Source organism: Amblyomma mixtum, chromosome 3 (assembly GCF_055824585.1).
Source record: "Amblyomma mixtum isolate Tamu chromosome 3, ASM5582458v1, whole genome shotgun sequence".
Classification (NCBI taxonomy): domain Eukaryota; kingdom Metazoa; phylum Arthropoda; class Arachnida; order Ixodida; family Ixodidae; genus Amblyomma; species Amblyomma mixtum.
Genome location: NC_143014.1, coordinates 206,493,148 through 206,519,316, shown reverse-complemented (window position 1 = coordinate 206,519,316; position 26,169 = coordinate 206,493,148). Strand labels below are relative to the sequence as shown.

Below are 26,169 nucleotides of genomic sequence, written 5' to 3'. Positions count from 1 at the left end.
CAGTTTGAAAGTCACATTGTTTCGTTTTTCCTCCCTGTGCAGCAGTCGATAATTTCGCGTTGCAGAACTGCTTTCGCCCTCTCTCGGCTCGCCAGAGCATTAAATATAAAGGAGTAGTAATTAGCATTTTTCAGTTTTTTTCTGTTCCAAGCGAAAATAATCAGATACACCTGTCATTAAGCCGCTTAGAGTAGCAATTCTACGGCCTCTCAAAATCCCTAGATTTCACAAAAAAGACGCTAGATCCCTGAAGCAAACAAAAAACCCCTACATCTAGGGATAAATCCCTAGGGTTGGCATCACTGCGGTCGTGTCACCGGCATAGCCTCCTATATTTGCCTGTCACCGGGCGACCGCTTCGGAAGAAAACCGCGTGGGGGCGCCACCGCTGCTGACAAGAATCAGCCACTCGCAACTGGACGGGCGCTGTTGTATGTGCGTGCGCGTCATCTGGTTGTTTACTGTTAATTGTCGGAGTTTTAAGCATACTTGAAATGGTTACTGTTTCCCCGAAATGGTGTTCGTCGGCCCTCGTAGGCACTCGAGTGCTGCTGAAAATGGACGAAGGCGACATAGAAGGAGTTGTCGTAAGCGTCTGTGAGAAAACATTCAGAATCACGATAACAGACGGTGAGTGCCTGAACGTCATCCAGACGGGTGAACTACTTCTCATGCAATCTTTAATGCTTGCTGTCAATCCTTGCTGCTACTTACTGCTAACAGCGCATGGCAGCGTTGCGTGTAGAGCGCTTGTCTTTGTTTTGAGCGTTGCTCCGTCTAGTGATCGTGATCGTGTGCTCAAAACAGAACTCTGGGCCAGCATCGGAGAAAAAGAGCAGCCTCTAATGTTAATGCAGCCGGTAGTCGACTTTGTACACAGCTTTTGGTACTTGCACCCTGTGCTGCCATTGCTAACAGCGCACCTGTTAGAACGCTGTGCTGTTAGAACGCTTGTCTCTGCAAATGACAGGGTCGTCTCGAACGCTTGTCTTTGAGCTTTGGGCATAAACGCTTCTCGATGCCTGCGTCTGTGAAGAAATGTCCACGATTTCAATGTGTGATCGCGTATTGTGCATGTGCACGAGTTATATTTGCGAGCGCGTGAACGGCACTCGTCTTTATTGTTCGCTTCGTTGTATATACTGTTGCCGCGCGAGATTTGCAGGCGCTTCAGCGATGTACAATTTTTTTTTTTTTTTTCAGTTGTTGACATTGAAACGCAGGAACGACTGAAGGGCCATTTTCACTTCCGTGCCAAGGATGTCACGTCGTGTGAGTTTCAAGATGCATGCATGGTGTATTAAGGCGAAAGCCTTTAATGCCTCATACTGTCGTTAGCAGACGCGTCGGCAGCCGTGTCGACAGACGCGTCGGCAGCCGCGTCGGCAGGAGTGTCGACAGACGCGTCGGCAGACGCGTCGGCAGATTCGTCCGCCTTTCGGCGTCACTGCTTAAAGGGCTCAAGGTTCCAAGGCGCATCTAGTGAATGCATGGGCTTCATAAATAAAATAAAAGGAGTAAAGTCAAGAAAAGGGAAATACAATAAGATGTTCAATTAAGAAAAGGAGCTAAAAGTAAATAAGAAACAAAATATGAAAAATAAAAAATTAAGTAAAAACAAACAGTGGCCAGGCAACGCTTTCGCCTTGCAGCACTTTAGAGAGCCAAAGTGCCCCTGAATTTTTTCACTTTTGATGTAGTAGATTTGAACCACCCTATGGCGTTGCTCCTTTTATCGGTATTGCATATTACAGGCGTCATCCTGGGTAACGTGGAGCTCAAGAAGCATGTTATCACACAAAAGTAAGTGCTTTATATGAATCCTACAGAAGTTAAAGAGGTGCATTTGTTGACAAACTTTTGCCGTTTAAAATTCCTCACTTCTGACGAAAATGTTCGAAATGAAGTCACATTTCACATTAACTATTCTGTAAGCAGCAAACAACGAGCATTTTTTTTTGCGCAGTGGATTGTGCAGGTCTCAGCACCGTAGTCATGTGCAGAGGGTGTGGTGGGTGCAAATAATAGACATTAAGAAATGAGACGCAAATTTTGTCTCATATTTTTTCCTGCTACCCAAAAAGACATGAACGGAAGCTACCATGAACTTTGCCACCCCCTCCTTATGGAAGACCTGTGCACCTTCATTTGTGACCTTGCACTTGAGGGAGTCGCAGCAGAGAAACTTGTTCATTACACTTATGTTAGAAAACATTGCTTGCTAAGTGCACAGAGCCTCTGCGAGGGAAACTTTCCTTTAGGTTGTTAAATTTCTACAGTGTACTTTATTGAATGCACTGCAACTTTCAGTGAAAATGGAGGACCGCGTTTGATGAGAACCCGGACTATCTCTCCCCACATCAAGAAGGTCCGTGCATCATTGAACAACTGTGAATTTATATGCCATCGCATTAAGGGCAGCACCACAAAGACCATCAAGAAAGGCAGCATAAAGCGTACGTTGGTGCCGTTTCTTGGGGTGGGGAGAACTTGATACACACGTATATATGTGCGACATCTTTAGAATTTAATTTCCATTTTGCAGTCCTAATAACAAAACAGTGCATCTATGCGGCACTATACAGTGACAAGATATTTAGAAGGAATGATTTTACTGTGGGCATTTACAATAGCTTTAATGTTGGTGTTCTTTTGTTAAATTGCCTTTTTCTTTTTTTGAAGATCTGTTGTGGAGTCATGATGCACAAATACGTGAGGTTATTTGTAAAGGAAATGAACAGGGCCAAAGAGAAACAAATAAACCATGAAGTACCATCGAGCCTAAACATCTACCATCCTATAAGAATATATGGAACCCAACCGCATGGCGCTGCCATAGTTGTGTATTGAATTTTCACATTGAGACTTCCTGTAGCGCAGACTGAAAATTGTCGTTTTGTGCATGAGATTTGGTCATCTCTTTGTGTAGAAGGGCGATGAAAAAATTTATCATCAGCCTAATTAAAAGCAAAGGCAAACGTGGTAGCTCTGGTAACACTCGTTAATCATGTTTTCTTTTTTTTTACTTGTATCTCATGCTTCTTTTGCAGTCATCGGTTCCCCAGATGACCTGCCAGGATTGAAGCTTCCAATCGCCACTGAATTTGAAGTTGTTGACGAAGTGAACGACCAACTCAGTGAGGCGGTATGTATGATCTGTTTTGCATGTACTGACCCTTGAGTCCTTTATAGACCAACACCGTGTTTACAAACATAGGGGGTGCTTGCAGGCTCCGGAAGATGGCAAATCTTAATGAGAATTAACAACACAGTTGAACAAAAATAAAGAAAAAAATGCTGAGCATTTAGAGGGGCGCTCCTATCCATCCATCCAGCTGACTGGGGATAAAAAGTAGGGTTAGAATACATAACCATAGGAATACATGTAAGCAAAAATTTTCAGAGCAGTTTTCTGATTTCACAGTGAACCTACGATGTCATCCCTTCGTGAAGAATAACCAAGTTCATCCTAGGAAAGATTGGGGAAGTATGAAACGCCATTCATAGACGATGTATTTTTTTTAAACGTGTTGTGGGCACGTGGGGGCGATTCCCGGCTAGGGGGACACAATGGGAGTACGGGCCATTGGAACGCATGTGAGCAAAACTTTCTGGAGTATTTTTCTCGTTTCACAGAGTAGCTGTGGAGGCAACTGTTTGTTAACACTTGCTGAGTTCTTTGAAGAAGAGTGTGAGAAAGTATGCTACATCATTTCAAAGCTATCTTTTTTAACGTCGCGATAAGTGCGTGTTGTGAAGCTGGACACATCGCCCCCAAAAGGCACTCTGTCTGCTGGGTGTTTCCCCAAACCACCAAGCTTCTCATGTGGTCTGATATGCTGAATTGTGCGCTACATTTGCCCACGAATAGAGTTGTTCGAACTAGACGGCCTAGACAGCATTATCTGAAAAAGCTGTTCTCAAAGCCTATGGCAAGTGTGCAGAATAGAGCTACGCACTGTAGCAGACAGTGCTGCAGACGATATACCCCTGGCTGCCTGTGCCTTCGTTGTCTGCCAGTGCCACCTGTGTGTGTAATCACACTGTTAGTTGTCTGCTACAATGCACGTATGTGCTGTTTGAGGACTGTCTTCTATGTAAGCCTTGCTATTGTTTGAACAGCAGTATTTGTGAAGGAATGTAGTGTGCACAACAGAAATGTCAGACTACACTTAGCCTGCGTGGCTCAGGTAAACACCCAGCGGAGAGAGCACCTCCTGGGGATATGTACAGCGTCACAACACGCATTTATTGCGGCGTTTTAAAAAGATAGCTTCGAAATGATGTAGCATACTTTGTCAGATTCTTCTTCAAAGCACTCGTCAGCTGTTTGACGCGTAGCTGCCTCTGTGGGTACTCTGTGAAACGAAAAAAATTCTGAAAGTTTTGCTTGCATGTGTTCCTATGGGCCTTGCTTCCGCCCCGTACTTCCATCCGGGAATCACCTCCTTTGTGAGATGCGTGTTTCAAATATACATGGCCTTAAAAATAATGTTTCTTACTTTCACAGTCTGTTCTAGGATGAACTTGGTTACTGCTCACGAAGGGACAACTTCGTGAATGCACTGCAAAATCTGAAAAATCACTGAGAAAGCTTTTGTCTTGTCCACTCTGCATCTCGGAACAAATGGGCAAATTGTGAGATCGTTTTGTGCAGCGATTGATTTGTAATTGAATTTTTAAGAAGTCTCCTGAAGCGCGCAATGGTTTGGTTTGGTTTATGGGGTTTAACGTCCCAAAGCGACTCAGGCTAAGAGAGACGCCGTAGTGGAGGGCTCCGGAAATTTCGACCACCTGGGGGTCTTTAACGTGCACTGACATCGCACAGTACACGGGCCTCTAGAATTTCGCCTCCAAAGAAATTCAGCCGCCGCGGCCGGGATCGAAACCGCGTCTTTCGGGTGCACGTTAAAGAACCTTACGTGGTCAAAATTTCCGGAGCCCTTCACTTTGGCGGCCCTCCCCATAGCCTGACTCCCTTTGGGAAATTAAACTCCGGTAAACGAAGCCAAAGAACCGTGTGACAGTCGGGTAACACTGGTATGCTTGCAATCCATGACTACATAAGCCGACGTTCAAGTGCTTGTTCCCGGCTGTACGACTGAACTGTCCATAGTGAGCGTAGGGGAGTGGGTTGCTTGTGGTTCAGGCTAGCTATGCAGAGGAATGAAGGGGAGAAGTTGGAAAGATGATACAGGGTCGCTGCCGTGCTGAGGATTGCGCACCTCGCGCCAGGGCGACAAAGGCAGCAGAGGCCTGTGTCCTCTTTTCTGTCTAACTTCTGCCCGGTCTCGGCAACTAACCACAGTGTGCCACAGCGAGACTCAAGCAGCTGTGCACGGCAGTTATGCAGCAGATGACAGCACTGTCAGCTCATGACATCACTCAGGCTGCTCGATTACTGCTGTCGCTGCCAGGGGGAGGGGCATCGAGCCGATAACTTCTAGTTGCAATTTATAGCTCAGATGCGCTCGTAGAGCTCTACTACTTATTTTTTAAGTACGCATAATAACATTGTAGCTGGTAGCTGCAATGTAAAAGCGCAGTTTGCTGGTAGACCATTCCATGACCCCTTTAAATGTATTTATGGGTGCTAATCCTACTTTTCACCACCAGTAAGTAATCCCATCCGGCGAGAGCAACGGCACTGCATCTTGCTTATGTCACAGGGCGGTGTTGGTCTATCTACTTTGTGCTATGCTTAGGAATGGAATTTTTCAGCCCTGAATAGGATAACCCTTTCATTCGTGGTGATGGTGTAAATGTACAGGTGGGATTAGCCTTAAGCAGGGAACACATGTGCGACAACTTCGCCGACGCGCCGCACCGATCGTCGCGTGCGATCTGCCATCCCACTGCAAGCAGGGACACACGGAGCGGTGAGCATCGCTGCGCCGCTCTACCCAAGCTCCGCCCACAACCGCTGTCACACTTCGCCGCCGTGCAGCGGTGCCTCAGCGCTGCTTGTGATCGTGTACAAATATCCCAAGAAAATACAAGATTGCCTTGTTATCAGAAAGTCTGCTCGAGCAGCGACAAAGCATGCCTGCTTATGTTGCGAGCTTTCGGCAACGGCACTGCTCGCGGGCGCTCTGGGCGACGAGCTCTGCTACTGCCTGGCTGCCGTGGTCGTCGCTAGGCCTATAGCCTCTTTCGTATCGAAGCCGCAGCGGCCGGCGCTTCGGAAGTCGCCTGAGCTATAATAAAAGGCCTACTCCACACATCGCTCTACTGTCAACAGCATGATCTCACAATAAAGTAATAATATGGTCAATTTCCGCGACGCCTTCGGCAGCGAAGCGAGCGGGTGCCAGGCGAGCCGGCCAGCGGCAGCTGCGAAGCGGTTGTGGAAAGAAGTTTGCTTGTATCGCAGTCGTTACCTTTAGCAGCAGCTCAGTATTGGTCAGCGATCCTCAAAAATGACATATTCTTTCACATTTCTCATCCCAGGGTTTATTATTTAAGTCAAGAACACACTTTAGCTCGTTTTTATGACACCGGCAGACGGGATGGCTCGGCCCCGAGCGCCCTGAGCATCGCGCTCTACGTCATCATGACGCTGCCGCTCTCTGCGCTCGCATTGGCTCCTGCTTCCCGTCGTTGCGTTTGTCGCATGCGGCTCGTCGTTGGCATCCAGCAGGTTGGACGCATGCGACGAGCTGCGTTCGGTCGTTGCGCCGACGGTCGCAACGACGCGCCGCAGCGAATCGCGCGCACTTTTCGCACATGTGTCCCCGCCTTTACAGTGGCCTGTTGGTGATTGCTATGCCTGAGTCACTGATTTAAGTGATCGTATCTCTACCACCATTCCATAAGACCAGCATCCTTATGAAAAATTCACGGGTGATTGTGGCACTAATCGCCGCCCAGTTCGGGAGCCCTCAGGGTACACCATGCGAGAGACGTCGTTTAAGGGAACATTCAGTCGCCTTGTGTTTTCCAGGAGTGTCTCATGTAGTGCGCAAAAATGCGGGCAAGCAAAAACAAAGTGGTTTACATCACCCACAGCATAACAGTATGCACATAGATGAGGTGGCAGGTCATGGAGACTTGGGTTGTAGATTATTTTGTATGCACTTGTAATTTTTCCCTAAAATTGCAAAATGATATTGCAAGAAATTGCATAGCTGCTGGTGCTAAAATAAATGGTATTGTTCCATGCACTCTCAACATCGTGCCTGTGTTGTACCCTTTATCGAGACCATTTATCCACAAAACATTGCACAGCCTGCTGAACTGATTAGATTAGCAAGGCTGAATGTTTGGCCAGTCAATAAAGCATGTTCAGGTGGGTGAAAACCTCATGGAGATGCCTCATATTTTGTTTTTTCAAGTTTTATATCAACCTTAGTGTCGGTGCCATCCTTTCAGCCGTAGTCAGTGGTTATTTGTTACTCGGCACTGTTTGCCTCATTCCGCATTCATTTCTGGGTTTCTTCTTTCTCTTCTTCTTAGGTTGCAGCTATGAAGAGGGAGAAGTCCCTTTCTGTTGGATATGAAGGGAAAAACGTTGGACGACATGGCTTCCTTTATGTTTTGGTGGTGAGTTTTGTGGTGCTGGCTGTGGTTTAGGTCAATAATACAGAGTTAGAGAGGGTTAGACACGCTCCCTTTGTATGCATATGGCCGCTTAGAAAGTCAGAAAGCATCGTAGCTTTCAGCAGGCATCCGTCATCCCATTATCATTATACTGAAGGCAACTCTTAAGACAACTGCATCAGATTTCTTATTCTCGTTGAAAATCGATTTTATTACCTTTCCAGCATTTATTACTGAAAAAAGATTGGTTTTAAAAATTGGACATTCTTTCTTCCGGCCACTTCATTTAAAGGTGCACTAAAGAGAAATCTGATTAAACGTCCCAGCTCCCGGCTTTTTTTGAACTCACCGCTGACGGTAGAAGGAGTCAACTAACTTAGTATTTCAGTATTTCTGGTGCCTAACACCTTAGCGATTGTCCAGCCCTTAGGCCAAGGCATCATTTGAGCTTTAAAACAGCTGTACAGGAAAAATTACTGCGCAGAATTCTTGTAGCACTTCAATGTGGCAGGTTTTTCCCATCAACCTGTTGGGCATAACCTGTTGAGGTATTCACATCTGCAAGTTGCATAGGCGACCATGCAGAACTGTTTAGGCGCTTGTTTTCCTACTGTGGGCGGATGACACAGAGGATGCGAGCGACACCATAAAGCTTGCAGCTTGCTTGCAGCGATGAGGACGACACAGCAAGGGCAATTCGGGCCCAACAATGGCAGAAGCTGCGTGTGCATTAAATGTTATATGTGTGTTTGCTGAGAAAAGGGTACTCACAGAATTGCTGGCGGAATAGTTAGAGGTTGCTGCCGTTGCTTCTGGTATGCCACCGTGGGGGCAAAAGAAAATAACGGACTTTTGCACTGCCAGGTAAATACAGACTGCATTTTTTTTTCCTTTTTATGATACTAATCTCTAGTTTAGTTCTTTGACAGGTAAGTGCGATCTTATGCCATTTCGTTAAGCTGTACTACCGTTTAGGACATATCTTTTTGAGCTCTGGCTAGCTGCGGTTTAACGAGGTTTAGTATGAATTTTTTCTAGCTTATGAAAGCTCCGTGAAATAAGTGTCATTGGAATGCAGTAATCTGCTGACGCACACAAAGTTAAATTTGTCCTGAGTGTACCTTTAAAAGGTTCTGCTAAGGGAGACATCATTGCATTTCTGTGAGGGGCACTCTAGCTCTGCTATTTAAAGGGGCTGCGAAACACTGCTTGGGGGGATACCGGCTATACTTCAGGTGAGTTCTTTATGTCACACAGATGCTGGCTTAAAAAGAATTACAGGAATCGATGCACAGGAATGGGAGTTATACAGCGAAGAAATTTGAAAATACAAGCAAACAAAACGCTGCCCTCAACTCGATTTTGGCGGGGCCTCCCACTCCTATTTCGCTCTCCCAATGACGGCACCTGGCGCAACCAATCAAAACAGCCAGCCAGAGCACGTCGCGGAAGTTTGCACTCCATGGTTGCCTGCTCTCTGTAACTCGTTCTTGCTGAGTATAGTGCTTCTAGTTCACTGTATTGCTGAGACTGGCAGCGTCGTTTCCATGCCAGAGCGCCCCTGGTGGTGTATTTTTATTTTACTTGCTTTGCAGGGCTTTTATCTAAGACAAACAAGTTGTTTTTGTTGATCTAATATAAAACGCAGACAGGTGACAAAATGTGTCTCTATTTATTTACACAATTTGCAGTATATTTACTGTTTGTCCGATCATCAAGCTCGCGCCAGGTGATGTCATATCTGCTGCTAAAAACCCGCCACTGTGTGGCGACACCATCAGAGCCATGAAGTTGTTTTTGGGAGGACATTAAAATATTGAAAAAGGAATATACGCAGTATTACCGACGCTAATAACACCATTATAACTCACTGTATGCAATCAACAGGCAAAACAGTTAACTAAGATTGTGTTTCTGGGCCCCTTTAAGGAGAAGGTATAGACTCCCTGTGGTTATTGACAGTTGTATGTTTTTTTTTTTTGTAGAACTAGGTGCCCAGTTTGTTACTATGTTGAGTGAGTGCAAATTAGCTGAAGCAGCTGGCATTTAAGGCACCCTGAATAGTGGGGGAGGGGGGGGGGGTGCAGTTTGCATTTTTTTCTTTTTAACAGGCAAAGCTAAAGCTTTTCTTTTGTTTGCCCATTGTCTAGGTTGCTACATCAACAAAAGTCTACATCTTTGACATTTGTGCCTTGAAGGAGGAGGGTTTCAGCCATGGGCTAAAGGAAATCTTGGAATCTAAAAATATTGAAAAGGTATGAGCTTCGGGCTGCCTGCTTTGGTTAATCTAGCACAGGGGTTCTCAAACTGGGTTCCGCGGAACACAGGGGTTCCGCGGGCTGTCTTCTTGTGTTCCGCGAGAACCCTCACCGGCCCTGACCCGGCACTGATATGAGACTGGCTCTGAGTGCTACTGAGCCACGCTTTGACTTGCTCTCAAAAGGGAAGCAGTACCACCCATCACATTAGTATTTGTATTAATCTGTGCAATAAACACTTAACCTTTGCAACTCTCTTTTTGCAAAAATGCACTCGACAACATTGCTGGTAAGTGAAAGCGGGGGGGGGGGGGGGGGGGGGGGTTCCCTGGAACTTACTAAAGGCTTTTGGGGTTCCTCCAAGCAAAAAAGTTTGAGAACCCCTGATCTAGCAGAACTTTTTGCTGGGCTAGTTGGTCCATTCTGACATGAGTGAAAACAGTGTGAAAGAACAAGCCCGAAGGCGAAACGAGGAAGTGACAGGAAAGAGCGCTGTTCGGGCCTTCGGGCTTGTTCTTTCGCGCTGTTTTCACTAATGTCTGGTTTGGTTAAAACTGCCTTTTTCCTTTATTCAACATATGTTTGCAGCGTTTTTTGGCTAGTGAGGGACGTGAGTTGCGGCAATATTCCTTGTGCATTGCGCATTACAATCTTTCTAGATTTTTTGGGATGTGCTCGCGGAATCTACGTGGAATTTGCACACCCCCTTTTTAAAGCCTTAATTTCTTAACTTTAGGAAAAGGAGCGGGTAATGCGAGTAAATATGGTAGTTATAAGGAAAGACATGGTAGCAGTCTTATTTCCCATTTCAATAGCCCTGGAAAGGGCTCCTGACACGTGGGCACGTGTCAGGAGTCGTGCAAACAGTCGCGCAAAGGTGCTCAAGGTCTGCGAGCGGGAGAGGGAATGTGAAAACACCCGCGTGGTTGCGTCGGTTGAGGTTTTCTCCTGACACGTGGGCACTTTCCAGGGCTATTGAGTCGAGAGCCTTCAAGATTTTCAATCGCTGTTGCATTCGAAGGAGTTGGGTCGCTGCTGCATAGTAAACTCAATTGCCGTCGAGAGTTTCCGTCATCTCACACCAGGGCGTTGCGCAGTGGTGGAACTGCTGCGCCAATTGTGCCAAACTGCGCCAAATGGGAAATCCTGCTACATGCTGCTACAAAATCGGTTTCTTGCCGACTTGTGCGCCACGCCTGCGCCGAAATATCTCTGAATAACTCCAATAATTCTGCCGAGAACGAAACCGAAACTCATTTCCGTGAAACCAAAACTGATGTCTGCCGGCAGCCACATCGCCATCGCTGCTTTGCAATCGAAGGTGAACAAAGGGACCAAGCGCACTGCCTGTGTGGATGGACACTTCACGTTTTCGATGTCTTTGTCAAAGCTGAAAGTTAACAAAACTTATGACTAACTTATATCGGGCAGAAAATGTCTGTGTGACTGCAGTGGGTGCTACTGAAGCAAACCGCTGGCTTCGAATTCGCTCTAGGTGGCTAGCGTGTTGATGACAGAAGCGTGGTAGAAGAGTTGTTGGAGAAGGGAGTGAAAGAAGAAAGCTATTGGTGCCATTGGAATTTAACCACCTGGAGTTGTTTAACATGGGCGCGTCTTTTGCATTCACTCAAATTGGATACAGCTCCCGCGGCCCGTGCAAAACAAGCGAAACAAGACTGTGATGTACAGGACAAAGACACCCAGAAAAGAGATCAGAATGAAGAGAAGGTACAAGAAGAGATCAGACTGGCCAGGAATATGATCACCAATGCTGAGCTGCTTTTCACAAAAGGCGTCAAGTCTAAAAATTTTGCAGACGTTGAGAGTTGACAAGCCCTTCTGTAGAATGGACAGGAAAAGCTCGCAGCGGCACTGTCTAAGCTGGAGTCATCAAGAAAAGGGAAGAAATAGTACCTGAAAGTTTGTTTTAAGAACGGTATCATTTTTTATAGTTCTGTTGAGCATCTCGTTATGTCGCTCTTCTGAATATAAACGGCTGTGTTTTTAGGAGAACCTGCTGTTTTACTTATTTTCGGCTCTTTTTAAGGAAGCAAGCACTTTAAACTGCAGTTGGGATTGAAGCTTGGTCTTGCATATCTGTGGTTGCTGAAAACGTCTGAGCAAATGCCTGTTCCAGAAATACAACAATGCTTCTTTATTTAAAATAACTGTTTTGTGGCATGAAATTTTGGTACGAAGCTTTTTTTTTTGTGCTACAAAAGCTCGAATACTGCTACAAAATGCCATTTTTCCTGCTACAAAACTTAAAATTGCTGCTACAAACTGTGATTTCTTCTGCTACAAAAGCTGCTACAAGAAGCCAGTTGCCAGTTCCACCACTGCGTTGCAGGACCAACATCACCACCAATAATTTTGCAGGCTTGCTAGCTAAGGCCAGTAATCAGCTTACAAATTTAACCTGAAAAGGTTGAAAGCAAAATATCTATTCATTATATTAACATAAATCACTCTTAAAATGAACTTTGCTGTCTTGGACAAACTGTAGTAGCATTCGTGCACTTTTGAAGAAGCTGGTGTTGGTTGTTTTTGTACCACTGGCAACAATAGTATTATGCTTGCTGCACTGTTTTGTAGCCCGGCCTGTCCTTTTTTCTGCAAAATAAGTTGCTTACTTTAATGTCCCATGTTTTTCGAAGGCCCCAGAGATCTCAGTATAGTTCTGCGGCAGTTCGTTGACTTGATGGAGCTACCTGTGTAGCAGCACTCAGTTGGCCTTTAAGTCGATAGACAGTCAGTTCGAGGGTATCCGAAATGTCCATGTGACAGGAGTAATATATGTAGAGTGGGTGGACACATGGACCACATGTAGCTATGGAAAGGATGAAATCGACAAAGATTTTAAAAAAGCAGGCAATGTTTGCACTTGCTCTCTCTGAATTCTGCACAGTAGTGTTAGTCTTTTTTTTTTCTTTTGCAGTAGGTTAGCACCTGTCACATCATTGAGAAACAGTAAATTGCCATTCCTTCCATTGTTTGAAAGGAGAGGGGTGTGTGTTTAAAGATAAGCCTTTGATAAAGGTTATGGGAAAAGGGCACACCATGATATGTTGTACGTTGGGAGCATTGCGCAAGTGGGCAACACTTGCTCAAGTAGCTTTCTGCATATTCGCAGGGCTGAGCTGAGAAGTGGTTTTGGGTTCCTATTAACAAAGAAAAGGAAGTCATCAGTGATTTGCGTTTGTGCAGTGTGTTTTGTTGTGCACGCATAGCCAAAATGTCTTTTTATTTCTCGTCCTCACTGTCGCTGTCTCCAGTGCACGTTCCTCACCAGTCTTCTGGATTTTTCTTTTCTTTGCTTGCTTGCTTGACGAAGTCTTTCAAGTGGCGCTGGCGTAGAATTGCATTGCGGTCGTACCATTTGCTGTTGCAGGTGATCCATGGCTGCCGGCATTTGTCAGACTACCTTTACCATAATCACCAAGTTAGCCTGGACAATGTGTTCGACACAATGGCAAGTCTGCATTACATCCTGTGCTGTACCACGGTTTATTTACTAATATTAATCATACCCTAAATGCCTGCTACGGCATTGAGTAAAGGGAGTTTTGTGATTAATGATGTTGTGTTGCCCAAAGTTCGATCTATCAGATGTGAGGGCTAATTTTTGTGCTATGTAGCCATACGTTTTCCTATACATTCACATTGTAGCTTTACAGTGCTCAGAAATTATTCGATAGAAAAAATAATTCGACCTAGCCGAGTTTGATATATAGTCGGGTTCGACTCTGTTTTGAGATGTGGAGCTCTGCTGCTAGTGCGTCGCACTCCTCACAAGCAGCCGTGTCGCATGTGATGAAGCTTCACCGCACAAAGTGCAAATGGCACATGACAGGCACACAGTTTCGGCTATGAAATAACGGAAGAACCACGCAGATGAAAACACTCAGTGCTGCCAAAGCGAAGCGACGAGGAAGAAATGCGGGTAGAAAAGACTAACGAGACACGCCAGTCAGCACCCGAATGGCGTGCAGCTGAGCTCAGGTGGCTGGCTGATGTGGGCTAGCTCAAATCTCAGAGAAGTTGAAACTGAAACTATGCGGTGAGATATTGGGCCGACCGTTCATCGTCATGCCTGCTGTTGTGGGCACGTCAGAGGTACGCGAGCAACTCTGGAGCATGGAATTCAGGTGTGAGTTGAGTTACTTGGACGATTGCTTGCTGTGTCAAGCACATGTGGACATGTCCCGAGGACCCTTTGGAAGCCCGTTCGAATTTATGGGTGCGATACCTGTAGCGTCCAAATTAGTGAGTGTGTGACACCATAGACTTACATGGCCACTGACTGGGACCACGGCAGCAATTCAAATTACCCAGATTTTCGAAGTAACGGGGTTCAAATTAACAAGCTTTTACTGTATTACTGAGCACTGACTATGGCATGAGGCATAGGTTTTCTTCTGAGACCCTCGTCTGCTATGTTCAGTGACCTGTTTTGTTGTAACGAGGCATAGGCATGGGTCGAGTCGCATAGACCTGCGACAGCTTGTGCAGAAAGCTGACCAGGTGCCGAGTTTGAAGATACTAACACTGTGATGTTGAACTAGGCATTCCTTGAACACCCGTTTGCCCTTGCTTCGTAGGAGTCTCAGGAGTCATAACTAGAGTTATGGTGTGCTGTTTTCTTTTCCCAGGTGGCCGACGTCATCGTCCAACATAACACGAGTGTGGATGCTGGCTCTTACCAGTTTCCAGGCCTTGTGCAGGGCATCTGGAGCTGCCTCAAGAGCCACCTCAAATTCAACCCTCTGCAGATGAAGTATACACGCTCGAGGAAAGGGTGCCAGGCAGTCAGTGCTTTTAAATAAACCTGCTGGTCATACTGGTGATACTGGCTCTAGGCACGTGTGGCAGTCGCCTTGTGGCAAATTCTTTGTGAACACATCAGTAGTGAAACTGAAGAATATCTTGATGTAAGTTTCGGAGAAAAGGGCTTTAGTTTAACATACGAAGACTTTGCGAACCACCTCAAAGGTACACAAAGCTCTGCGCTTCTCCCTTATTCAAGCTCTGAAAAGATAAAGACCACCCAGGCTCACTCTCCCCGACATTCTGTTGTGTCTTCGTGGTGAACATGAAATGGTTTGGTTTACAGGGGTTTAAGGTCTCAAAGTGACTAGGGCTATGTGGGACAACGTATTGAAGAGCTCCGGAGATTTAAACTGCCTGTGGTTCTTTAACATGCACTGACGTCGCACTCTACATAGGCCTCTAGAATTTCGCCTCCATCGAAATTCGACCACCATAGCCGAGATTGAACCCACATTTTACGGGTCAACAGCCAAGCGCCATAACCTCTGGGCCAGCACGGCGGCCTCAAATATGAAATGTGAAGCGGAGAACTTGGGGGCTAGTCAAATATACATTGCAGACATCCTCGTGGGCACGGCTCGACCACAGTTCATCCATTGCCACTCTTAACGCTACGGAATTCCATGCTACACCAGTGTTTGCCACCAAGCTCAGGTTTTGGAAGTTGTATCGAAGAAAATGTAATTTATGACAAGTAATCAATTGCTTGTAACATGTCACATACAGGTCTGCCTCGTACCAACCCTGGTTGCTGCCTCATACCCACCCTGGATGCAAGGTGGCATTGAAACTTTTGTGTCAGGCTATATTGTGTGGCAGTGGTTTAACTAGGAATTGCGTGTCAGCTTTTCTCTGGCTTTATTGCATAGCCTATGCACAGACAGGTAGTTGAAGCAAAAGACAAGGACATAGGAAGATGATGTCATGGGCATTTCATTTTCTTTTTTTTCTTAATGCGAGGGATTGTGGTCAATGGAGGTGCTGCCAGAAAGTGTTTCTCTATTTGGCTGCATCTATTGGTGTTTGTGTTGTGTGTTACTCTGCCAAGAGAGATAGATATCTTATGTGCACGAGGAATCGGTAGCCATTGGAAGCTATGGTCAGTTGAGTGTCCTTTTGGTTCACAAGCCACTGTGCCTGGATTTTTGTGGTTGCTAGTATATTGGGAAATGGAGCACTCACCAAAATTTAGTGCGAACAAAAAGCTAGAGCTGGCGATACTGGCTGTTCCCGCGTGGGTCGTGAAAAGTTTGGGTGCAACCCTTACACTGTTCTTTTCTTTTTTTAATATTTCCTTCAGGAAACGAGGTGCGCCCCTTACACGCGTTTATACCGTAAATACTGGAACAAGAACAAAAATCCTGCCACAGCCAGTTTGATGAGATTTTTGCCCCTTTTTATTTGGGAGTGCACGTGTTCTGTACTCGTCTAAGGATGAAGAAACTCAATCAGGAATGGGCTGATAGGATAGGGTGATAGTCGAGAGGACCTATCAAAATCAGCGACTTCATATAAAAGTCGGGCAAAGATGTAAAGAAGTTGGTATGGCATTTTTATTGTTATAAACATTTGCAGATGTCTCACAGAGAATGAGGGCAAGCTGTGAAGGCATGAAGCATCTGTTTATCAGCTGGTAAAATCGTTGAATGTTGTCAGCCGTAGCCTTTTGTCCTGATGCGTCTTTCGAGCTTTGAGCTCAGTATCGGCAGTTATCCCGAGTGCAACCACAATATTCAAGTTCCAACAGTGAAACCAAGTCATCCTTTTTTGTTTGGAAGCGGTAATGGTTCTGTCAAAGGCAGCACCGAACATTCTTGTGCTGAGCCTGTTCCTTTTTAAGTGTGCAGCCAACAATGAGTTGTGTATTGAAAGTACTCAAATCTAGCTTGTTCTTTTAGATCGTACAGGGTATTTTACTTAATTTGGAGCAAAGTGTAATAACGACTCACACATTTTCCACGTGCAAGACTGATGTAGTATTACTAGTTTAAGGCAAGTATATTGTATTCAGTTGGTGAACTAGTTTATATTAAAATTCAAATTATTGAACCTACAAGTGTTGGCAAAACCATATGAAAAGGTTACATTCGAGACTAGCACAGCATCAGAAAAAAATCGCTTATTGTTTCCAGAAAGGTATGCTTCTGCTAAAATTCTAATTTGAATGGTTCGCAAGTCTGCAGATGTCCAAAATCAGCCTAAAATAATTTATTCTGTTTTGCTATTCGTACCAGTTAATGTTTTTTCACAACAAAAAAAAAAAAACTTTGCAAGGGACAGGCAAACATGATCCACGTGATATGGACATGCACGCACTTGGAAAACAATTCAGGGACCATTAGAAATGAAGAAACATGGGAGGCTCTGATGCTCAGCTCAGACACAGATAAGCACAGAAGAGTCATCCAACAAGCCCAGGCAGCCGCCAAGGCCCCAGGGATCCCTGGCCGACTCCTAGCCTTGGAGGTTGAAACCTCCTCGTATTTGATTGATTTTCCTCCTTTCTCTCTCTCTTGCACAATGCCTTTTTACACAAGCCTGCATATGACTGCAGTCTCCTCTTTACAGGCATCTGCATAGTGTGAACCAGAATGAAAGGCTGAGGGTAAAGACAGTGATTTGGCGTGCCAGTCACGATTGAGCTGTCAACTGCTGTGAAAGCGCAGCGGCTCACTTGACTAGTCTGACATTGCTGCTGCTGGCTTCGTTCACAGGGCGACTTGCTTGCCTGGAACCATCGGCCATTCTCACTGCTGCAGATTGATGCACTGGTGAAAGACGTGGTCTTTCTCAGGGAGCTTGCTCAGGCCAGCCTCGGGCAAATGCTGATGAAGTTTTACTCGGGCGTGAATTTCTTCCTAACCTTGGACCGTAACTGCAATGAGACGGAACTTGGCTACCTGCCACCGGTATGTTGTCGCCACTTGCAAGTGCAGTTTCCCATTGAATGTGGTCACAACCCAGTTCTTTCTGCACAGAACTTAATAGGTTGTACCATATTTACTTGAGTGAAACATGGAGTTTTGAAGCTGGTGATAAATGTAAACAGACACTATCTGTTGTAACTAGAGGTTGGAAAAAAAAAAAGTCCGCCTGGTTTTAAACGAACAATGTCACTCTCAAGCAATTGTTGATTTCAGGGCTTTGTAACCAATACTACACCCGACGACCATTTACCGTTTCTGAAACTTGCCAATTTGCTCTCCACAATCGCTAAAATTGCTCACACGAATCCTGTGGACTTGCTAGGCCTACTTGTCATGGATGGGGGCCAGCATCAACTGAAATTAAGAATTTGGCAAAAGTTCATTATGGCGAGTGTTCAGATGTGAACATAGCAAATGCAGCCACTTGTGTTGCTTATTTTTAGTACGGATAAAGCAGAGAGAATCGCAGCTACGCAGGCCATCCCCTCGCAGGGGTGAAGTTTTCGCTCGCCGACCGAGAACCGGTCGGGCGATCATTCGCCAATCGGTTTCGTCGGCCTTACTGGCCTGAAAATCTGCCACACTACACTGATACATGGTCTTTGGTTGTGCTGGCATCATCGCTGGTCTGGTGTGACAGACCAGTGCACCAGAGACAGGATCGGCTGACCAGCCCACTGATGTCGCGCCGGTGTCACATCTGCCTGGTGTGACGGGGCCTTAATGAGACTTCGGGACAGCATTAAAAAAAAAAAAGAGGCATAAAGCAGACAAAACAATTGTAAAAAAAAGTCAATTTTTTTGGGGGCCATTTTTGGAAATTTCAGAGCCATGTCTCTTTCAGGCATTTCCATTAATGCGAGGTTCATTTAGCTCGCGTTCACTCAGGTGGCCGTTGACTTGAAATCATCACATCATACCTTTTAAGCATAAGATGCAGACATCATGCGTTTCCTACATGATTAATCATGGCAGCATTTTTATTATGGATGTTTGTTTAGTGCTGGAGGACAAGGAACAACGTGTGACATCATTCATAAATATTTGATGTAGGACGAAGGTTGTCCTGAGCCGTCAGCAATAGCAGCCTGCTTAGTCATCTGCAGAACTTCGTGTACAATCTTGTGAACGTAGCAAGTTGCTCCATTTTTCATTTTAGATTGAGAAGATGTCAGTTTTAACAGGCCCAGTAGGTCTGCTTGCACTGCGCCATAGCATGACTTTGCCTGCCCTTCTTGCGAGGCCAGCGTACTGGTGTTCCAGAAAACATGATGGGGCAAGATACCCCATCATTGTCTTTGAGAACTTGCTGCTGGCATCCAGCATCTCATGTCTTCTGCTGAAATTATTCTAAGCGCATTACTTATATAATCATCACTGTCCAACATCTCTGTGACCCTGATGAGCATCTCACCAACAGCATCTGAAGGTGCACTTGTTCTAAGCACACCACTCATACATTGTCCACAGGCCCACTGTCTGCCTAGGGGCTTTGAGGATGCCATCAAAAGTGCCACCGTTGACTTCCAACAACAACGGCACAGGGACACTCACCATGACCGCAACAGTGAAGGCAGCCGTTATGGCGGGAAAGGTGAGTCCAACTGGGAGCAACTTTTTCTACCTCACAATTTCTTGCCAGTATCGGGCAGTACTATGTTCGTTGCTGCATGCTTGTCATTAAACCCTGCTTGGTGCCAAAACGCCCACAACTGCGGTTGAACATGCTTACTGCAGCCATGGTAAAGACCGGTGCATGCTTATTATGAAAAGCAACATCACAGCTGACCGGATGGAGTCATTGGAATTTGCTCCCAGCGTCTGCAGGACCAGCTTATCGGTTACTTCAGGTGCATACATGCGCCATGTTTTGCCATTTTAATCTGAGTAAATTGCCTTTGCCACTTGCTGAACTCAAAGCAGCTTGGATAAAACCTGCGAAAGTTAGAGAGCTAGAGGCTTTCTTTTGGCCTGTTTGCAGAATTTATAACCGTAATTACTTTTAACCGTATAACCGTAATTTACTTTTTTAAATGTCTCATAAAAAGTGCACACCTGACCTTCACGCCTGGCGTACAGCATGTTCAGTTTATCTCTGCCAGTCTCAGTGAGATAAAGCCAGCACAGCCAGCTATTGCGCCATGATGCAGTATGCACCTTTTGAAACAAACAGTGCTAAACACAGGCAACACGAACTCAAGGATGCAACTTGTCGACCGCTCAGTTTTGTTGACGTTGGATAGATTGAAACACGTGGACAGACAGATGAAACTTCCAACTATTGCATAAAAATCTGTCAATTTTCATTTTCTTCCGCTTGGTGAACCCTCACTGCAAATTGATGTCGACTTTTCTTGGTAAAAAGTGGGTTTATTATATAATAGCAAGTACATACGGTATTTTTGTGGTTACCAGTGACCAGCTTTTGCCATGTAAGCATATGAGTGTTTGCATCTGAGTGCATTCTTCAAGAGGAGATAAAAAGGATAGTGTGATGACAGATAGCGAGCTAAGCCTTGCAAATGTCGCATGCGCTGCATCAGGCATGTCACTGTACCTTCTAGCTAGCTAGCTTGCAAGCGGTGATAAAATTACAGGAAGAGCTTTCGAGGCAACTCCAGTGAAGGATGTCCCAAGACCCACCAAGATTAAATAGACCAGCAAAACTTGGTAGTGATAACAGAATGCGGATTCTGCTTGTTTTGTAATTCTAGGGTGTTATAAAAAAAAAAAAAAAACTTGCACTGTCTCCTACACCAGACCAGGCTGCGACATGAAGAGACGCGGATGTTTCTTCGTGGGTGCATAAGGGCAAGGTGGTGAAGTATCTACGAACTACAGCAATGCGCTTAGAAGCTCTGCAACAATCAGCTGCCACAGTGGCTTCTCCACTATACTGACGTGTAAAGGGGCGAAGCATCTGAAAATGATATTTTGGTTACTTTCACCATAGCCATTGGCGGACCGGATGCGTTACGAAGTTCCTTCCATGCTTAAGATGGTGCGAATGCAGTCTGAATTCTGCGAGCACTAGAAAAGGATCTGTTGAGGTTGAGGTCTTGTGCCAAGAATTGCTATTCTACATTTTTACTATAGTCGGATATAACTTAAGTCTGCAGTGAAGCTCCGCCCACATTCAGCATCCGCGTACAGAATTCCTCCATGACGAAGAAGTAGTCCGTTGCTTAAATGTTTCTTGTTATGTAAACAAGAAGCTTAGCACAAGAAAAAAATTATGAACTCTAGAAATTTGATACGTCGATTGTTTGATATAGTCAAACATTAAAAAATTGGTTTCGTTTACAGTTGCGATTGGCCAGCGGAGTAATACAAGACACCGCGGACTGCAACCCAGTGTTAGCAACTGCTGTTTTTTTAACTTTTATCCTACTATAAGTAAAACTGTCGATAAATGTCTTTGTACCTCATTCAACAGTTACATTTCTCAAAATTAGGCGGTATGGATCATACGTTTTCCTGGATAATACGTTTTTTCCCGCAGTTTCTTAAAAATCGTATCAATGAGGTTTCACTGTAGTGTTTAATGAGGCAGAAGCTTGTCAAAGCACTAGTGTGTCCACCAGTTGAATTACATGCAACCGTGCAAACACAGTTAGGGTTTTGCTTTCATCAAGCAACTTCAAAATGCTGTGCTATTATTTGTATCAGCCAGCAATTCAGTGTTTGCTTTGAATCACTATAAAAGACTGCTGGACAAGAGACAAGCGTCACCCAGTGTGTTAAATGTTACAAATATTGCCACAAATCTTTGTACTTTGTTCCAGTTGCTTTGGTGCCTAATCTCAGTCGTTCCTTGCCAGCTTTAAATTAAACGCGGCTCAGAGCTGCAAAAACGGTTCTTGCTACACTGCTGCTGAATCTATTCATTACTGTGACGATGTCATGCATCTTGTTTGCTTCATTGACTTTTCCACGTCTAGTCATTGTCTTTCTTGTGCAGTGAAATTGCACTGGCAGTAGTTGCACAAAAGTTACATAATATTGAGCCATGTCATCCTTTGTTATGTCAGTGTAGTGTAGTTGTGGAAACAGCCAGTGGTGGTGATGCTGCTCTTCCAGCTGTTGCTCTTCTCCGAATTGTAACAGCTCTGTTTTCAGTGAAACCAGCTTCCTTATCAGTGTACAGTGGTGGGTTGTGGTATGACGTGTTTCCAGGTAGCCATTTGTTGTTGCCAGCATGCAGCTTGGTGGCAGTGCAATTTGTGGGTGTTTTCACATCTGTGCAGAAAACAACAGGTTCTCCGAGCGTGACAATGCAAGGCGTGGATCCGTTTTGATGGATGCAGACAGGATGCATTTTGGGGAGCCAAGGATTAGATTTCACAGGGGTGAATTCTCAGCAGAGCAGGCCTCCAAGGAAGATTCCTTGGTCTACATCGGGGAGTGCCAGCGTGCCAAAAAAAATTCAAGGCTCTGTGCCGGTAAGCTACTCAACATTGCCAGCTACAGCTTTTGGAAACAATATTCAGAAGTGGGTCCACATTCTGAATGGTACCTGTTTTGCTGGCAGTATTCCAAAGCATTTCACATACAGCATGTTGACGGCTAGCTAAGTCCACCAGTGAATTCAGTAGACGCCGCCTGTGAAACTGTATAAATTATTGCTTGGTTTGATACAGGGTGCAGTCGGGTCACATTCTTGCCATTTTTCCCTTACTGTAGTTTCTAAAATACTAGCATGGTTGGTCACTTTTGGCAGCATTGATTGCCACAGCACTGCACTCCGTTTTGTACTGAAGTAGTCCGCTTAAAAAAAAAAGGACGTGTGCATACGCCTAGCAGGTAGGTGTCCACGGAGTCGCCACTGTTATGGCTCGGGTAGCGTGGCCAGTTGTTGCGTCTCCCTGGGGGGGCTTGTCCGGGATGAGGAAACGGTCTGAAGCTTCAAAGGTTGGGTCGTAACAGCTTAACGCTGCCAACCAGTTGTTATGGCTCGGGTAGCGTAGCCAGTTGTTGCGTCTCCCTGGGGGGGCTTGTCCGGGATGAGGAAACGGTCTGAAGCTTCGAAGGTTGGGTCGTAACAGCTTAACGCTGCCAACCAGTTGTTATGGCTCGGGTAGCGTGGCCAGTTTTTGCGTCTCCCTGGGGGGGCTTGTCCGGGATGAGGAAACGGTCTGAAGCTTCGAAGGTTGGGTCGTAGCAGCTTAACGCTGCCAACCAGTTGTTATGGCTCGGGTAGCGTGGCCAGTTGTTGCGTCTCCCTGGGGGGGCTTGTCCGGGATGAGGAAACTGTCTGAAACTTCGAAGGTTGGGTCGTAACAGCTTAACGCTGCCAACCAGTTGTTATGGCTCGGGTAGCGTAGCCAGTTGTTGCGTCTCCCTGGGGGGGCTTGTCCGGGATGAGGAAACGGTCTGAAGCTTCGAAGGTTGGGTCGTAACACCACTTAAAAGCAACAGCTGCACAACGATGCAATTAAGAACACCAGTCTGAAGTTGCATGGATAGGTCTCGCACGACATGTAGGTAGACTCCCCCAAGTTCCAATCGCCATTTTTGCACAAAGTCGACACAGCTCTGATGAGCCTGACAAAGCTTCATTGCACTCTTTTTATTTTATGTAATGGTGTTGTGTGTTAAAAAAAATACGTGATTTTGAAAATGCTTATTGTGCTGTTCAAGAGTGAGTGCTGTGTACATAAGGGCCCCGGGCCTAGTCAAGCTACTCTGAAGTAGCTTTTTGCCCAGGGGCCTTTTTCTCTTTTAGAGAAATAAAGAATATGTGTATGTATGTATGTAAAAAAAGAGAGCGAAGTGTCGTGGCGACAACCGCCAGCATTCAGTCCGTTGCTTAGTGGGCAACCTCCAAGCAAGCGAAAGCAACGTGCACCAGACACATGCACAGTGGTTTCAGTGCCTACGCACTACAGCTAGGAAACATGCTCGTAACCTGTTCTCTCATTTAACATTCTGTGGGTTTGCCTCATAGCCAGGGCAAAAGAAATATTTTCTCTGCAGCGGCGATGTAGTGTCGCGTATACGGAGCTCAGCCTTCGAACTTATTTTTGTGTGCATGAGATGAATTTGCACCCCCAAATTTTTACTCGGATTTTTGAGATAAAAATGTTTTACTCGCATATTTTGTGCTCCCTGCTACGCAAGCACGCAGATGCGCGTAGGACAGGCTTGGGAAGATCGGCGAAAGGCGAGTGAGTGGTGTAAAAAAAAAGAGGTTGGAATGCATTTGTAGATTGCTTCCAGTAAGAAAAAAGTCAATTGCGCGCTGTTTGCCCTGCTTGCTCGCGTTGGCAGTCTTTTTTGTACAGATGGATGGGAAAGCAAACTTTTCCGCTAACCTCCGAAGCGTGCATCGCGCTCGAGTCCGAAACCACCGAACTGTTGGCTATTCTATTTGCCGCTACTGAGCCGAGCCGCACATGAGGGCGCCGTTTTATTGCCTTGTATCTCCATTTGCTTCTGACTGCTGGCTTTGCAATTGTATCATTCCACGTTTATTGCTTTGAGCCGCACATACGCCATCATGCCATCACATGGGTGAACTGTATATAACATGATGTTGGACCAGGGGTATGCGACGACTTATATGCGGCAATGTACCATATACATTCCACATTATGATCTTTGTAGAGTTTTTAGGATGTATTCACATAATCTCAGCGTAATTTGCGCACCACACCCCTTTTTGAAGCCTTAATTTTAAGAAAACCAGTGCGCAAGTTACACGAGGAAACATACCTTTTTTTTGTTTTGTTTTCCACAACAGTGAAAAAAGTAAACATACATGCAATGCTAGCATTTTTTTTACTGTCTCAACAACAACAAAAAAATTAAATCTGGCATTGCAACTGCTACAGCAGCAGTGCTGTGCATGCCTTTTGTGAGCCTTATTTGTTGATGCTCTTTCAAAGCAGCATTTAGCAATAGCACTTTGTGTTTTGCAGCTCCCATCCCTAATGGCAGTGAGATGCAGAGGCATTCGCCTGAGAACAAAGAAGAGGGCAAGGAGCCGCCGCGCCTCTGAGGTGGACAAGACCTTTCCCAATGTCCAGACATTCCAAAGTTTCGAACAGAAAAATGTGGCGCGAATCAAATTCAATTATTACTACCAGAAAATTATTCCAAATTTTGTACATTCTGAAACCCTTAATCATGGAGCTCTTCCATCACAGGTACTGCTATAAAATGGTTCCTTTCATGCCTATCCTTCGTACAAAAATGATTCAAGGTCTTTTATCTCGTGACCGCTAGATTATCTTACTGTACGATACTTTCAGTGTGGGCCAAAGCGCGGGTTTCTGCAGGTTTTACTGCGGCATGGAGGCACGGTCCAAAAGTAACAGAAATTAAAAAGCACTTGTTCTAAAATACCTGCACCTCGAGCAGTGCACACAGTCATGTAAGATACTTCCGCATATTAAAATGTGCATGAATAACAGTCCCTTCTTTGTGCCCAATAAAGAGAAGGTCACCGACAAGACAAGCTCTTGAACAAATCCTGGCTTTACTGCTGGCACAGCTTCTCGATAGCAGTGTAGTTCTCCTCCAGTGATGTGTCGTTGCTTGGATCACAGGCCAGCTGGACCACCTGAACAGACACGAGTGCTTTATGTTAAGAGTAGACTGACCCTCGGAAGGAAAACAATTTTCAAAACAACCGGAAAGACAGCAAGAATAAAAGGTGAGTAACATCACATTAACAAGAAAATGAAAATAAAGGCCGGACATACATTCAAGAGACATTTACGATTTGTAATGCCAAGAGCTACCAGTGTTGCATGTCGGCTATGGGCAGGGAAGACTGGTGTATTGCATCTGGGTCTTTGTGTTCGCAACCTTTCATCTCTGTAGCCACTGCAGATGCCGCTACTCGTCGGCTGTCTTGCGCTTCCATTCATAACTTCGTGCCTGCCACAAAAGGCTGTTTAAAGGGCCCAGTATCTCCATGGAATCGCAACAGTTTCACTGAAGGGTGCTACTACTCAAGTGGGTCAATTCACGATGTGACGTGACATGCATCTCATCCGCTTGCTCCTCTCGCCACCCATCATACTCTTTTCAGCCCTGACCGCTTTGTTCCCCTTCTCTGCACTGTCTTAATCGTATTACTGCACGGACGACGTCGAGAACTCTCGAATAGACACACTGACAGCTCTCGCTGCAAAATGAATGGCTGTGCTTGCTTTCCCCTTCAAGAAGGAAATGCACTTTAGGCGATCAGCCTCCACATTCGGGACCATGAAACTATGCCAAAGCAGAGTGGCTTAAACAGCAGTGCGAATCACAACGTGCACTGTAATCATTCCTTTTATTTAAATGTGGATGTGAATGTCCTTGCACAGTAAAAAATGAAATAAAAAAAGAAAACAGACGCACCAAGTGAATGTTTATCTGCTTGGTTGTAAGGCCTTTGCATACAAACTGTGAAATCTACAAACACTTGGAACAACATCTGCATGCAGTGGTGTTCACTGTGTCAAGCTGTGGATGCTATCTTCACAATGTCGGGACCGTGGTCGTGAAATTAACACGTGCAGGTGTGAAATTCACGCGCACCATTTTAGGGTTCCAGAAGATGGAGAGAATGACAAACGAAGGATAATTCATGCACGTAAACATCAGCATATACCTGGCAACCT

The 26,169-nt window shown here is 45.4% G+C and overlaps 2 protein-coding genes across 2 annotated transcripts; both read left to right on the top strand.

Moving 5' to 3' along the window:
* Positions 1-392: 392 nt before the first annotated feature.
* Positions 393-9,800, top strand: LOC149353422 (uncharacterized). The gene is made up of 7 exons (XM_089575820.1): positions 393-630; positions 1,204-1,272; positions 1,755-1,803; positions 2,311-2,456; positions 3,051-3,145; positions 7,456-7,542; positions 9,690-9,800. The coding sequence occupies exons 1-7, from the start codon at positions 495-497 to the stop codon at positions 9,798-9,800; spliced, it is 693 nt and encodes a 230-aa protein (XP_089431946.1). The 5' UTR covers positions 393-494.
* Positions 9,801-14,231: 4,431 nt separating this feature from the next.
* On the top strand, positions 14,232-25,013 carry LOC149353421 (uncharacterized). The gene is made up of 5 exons (XM_089582546.1): positions 14,232-14,605; positions 17,342-17,536; positions 19,025-19,148; positions 21,802-21,996; positions 24,475-25,013. Exons 1-5 carry the CDS (start codon positions 14,570-14,572, stop codon positions 24,552-24,554), a joined length of 630 nt encoding a protein of 209 aa, XP_089438672.1. The 5' UTR covers positions 14,232-14,569; the 3' UTR covers positions 24,555-25,013.
* The last annotated feature ends 1,156 nt before the right edge of the window (positions 25,014-26,169 follow it).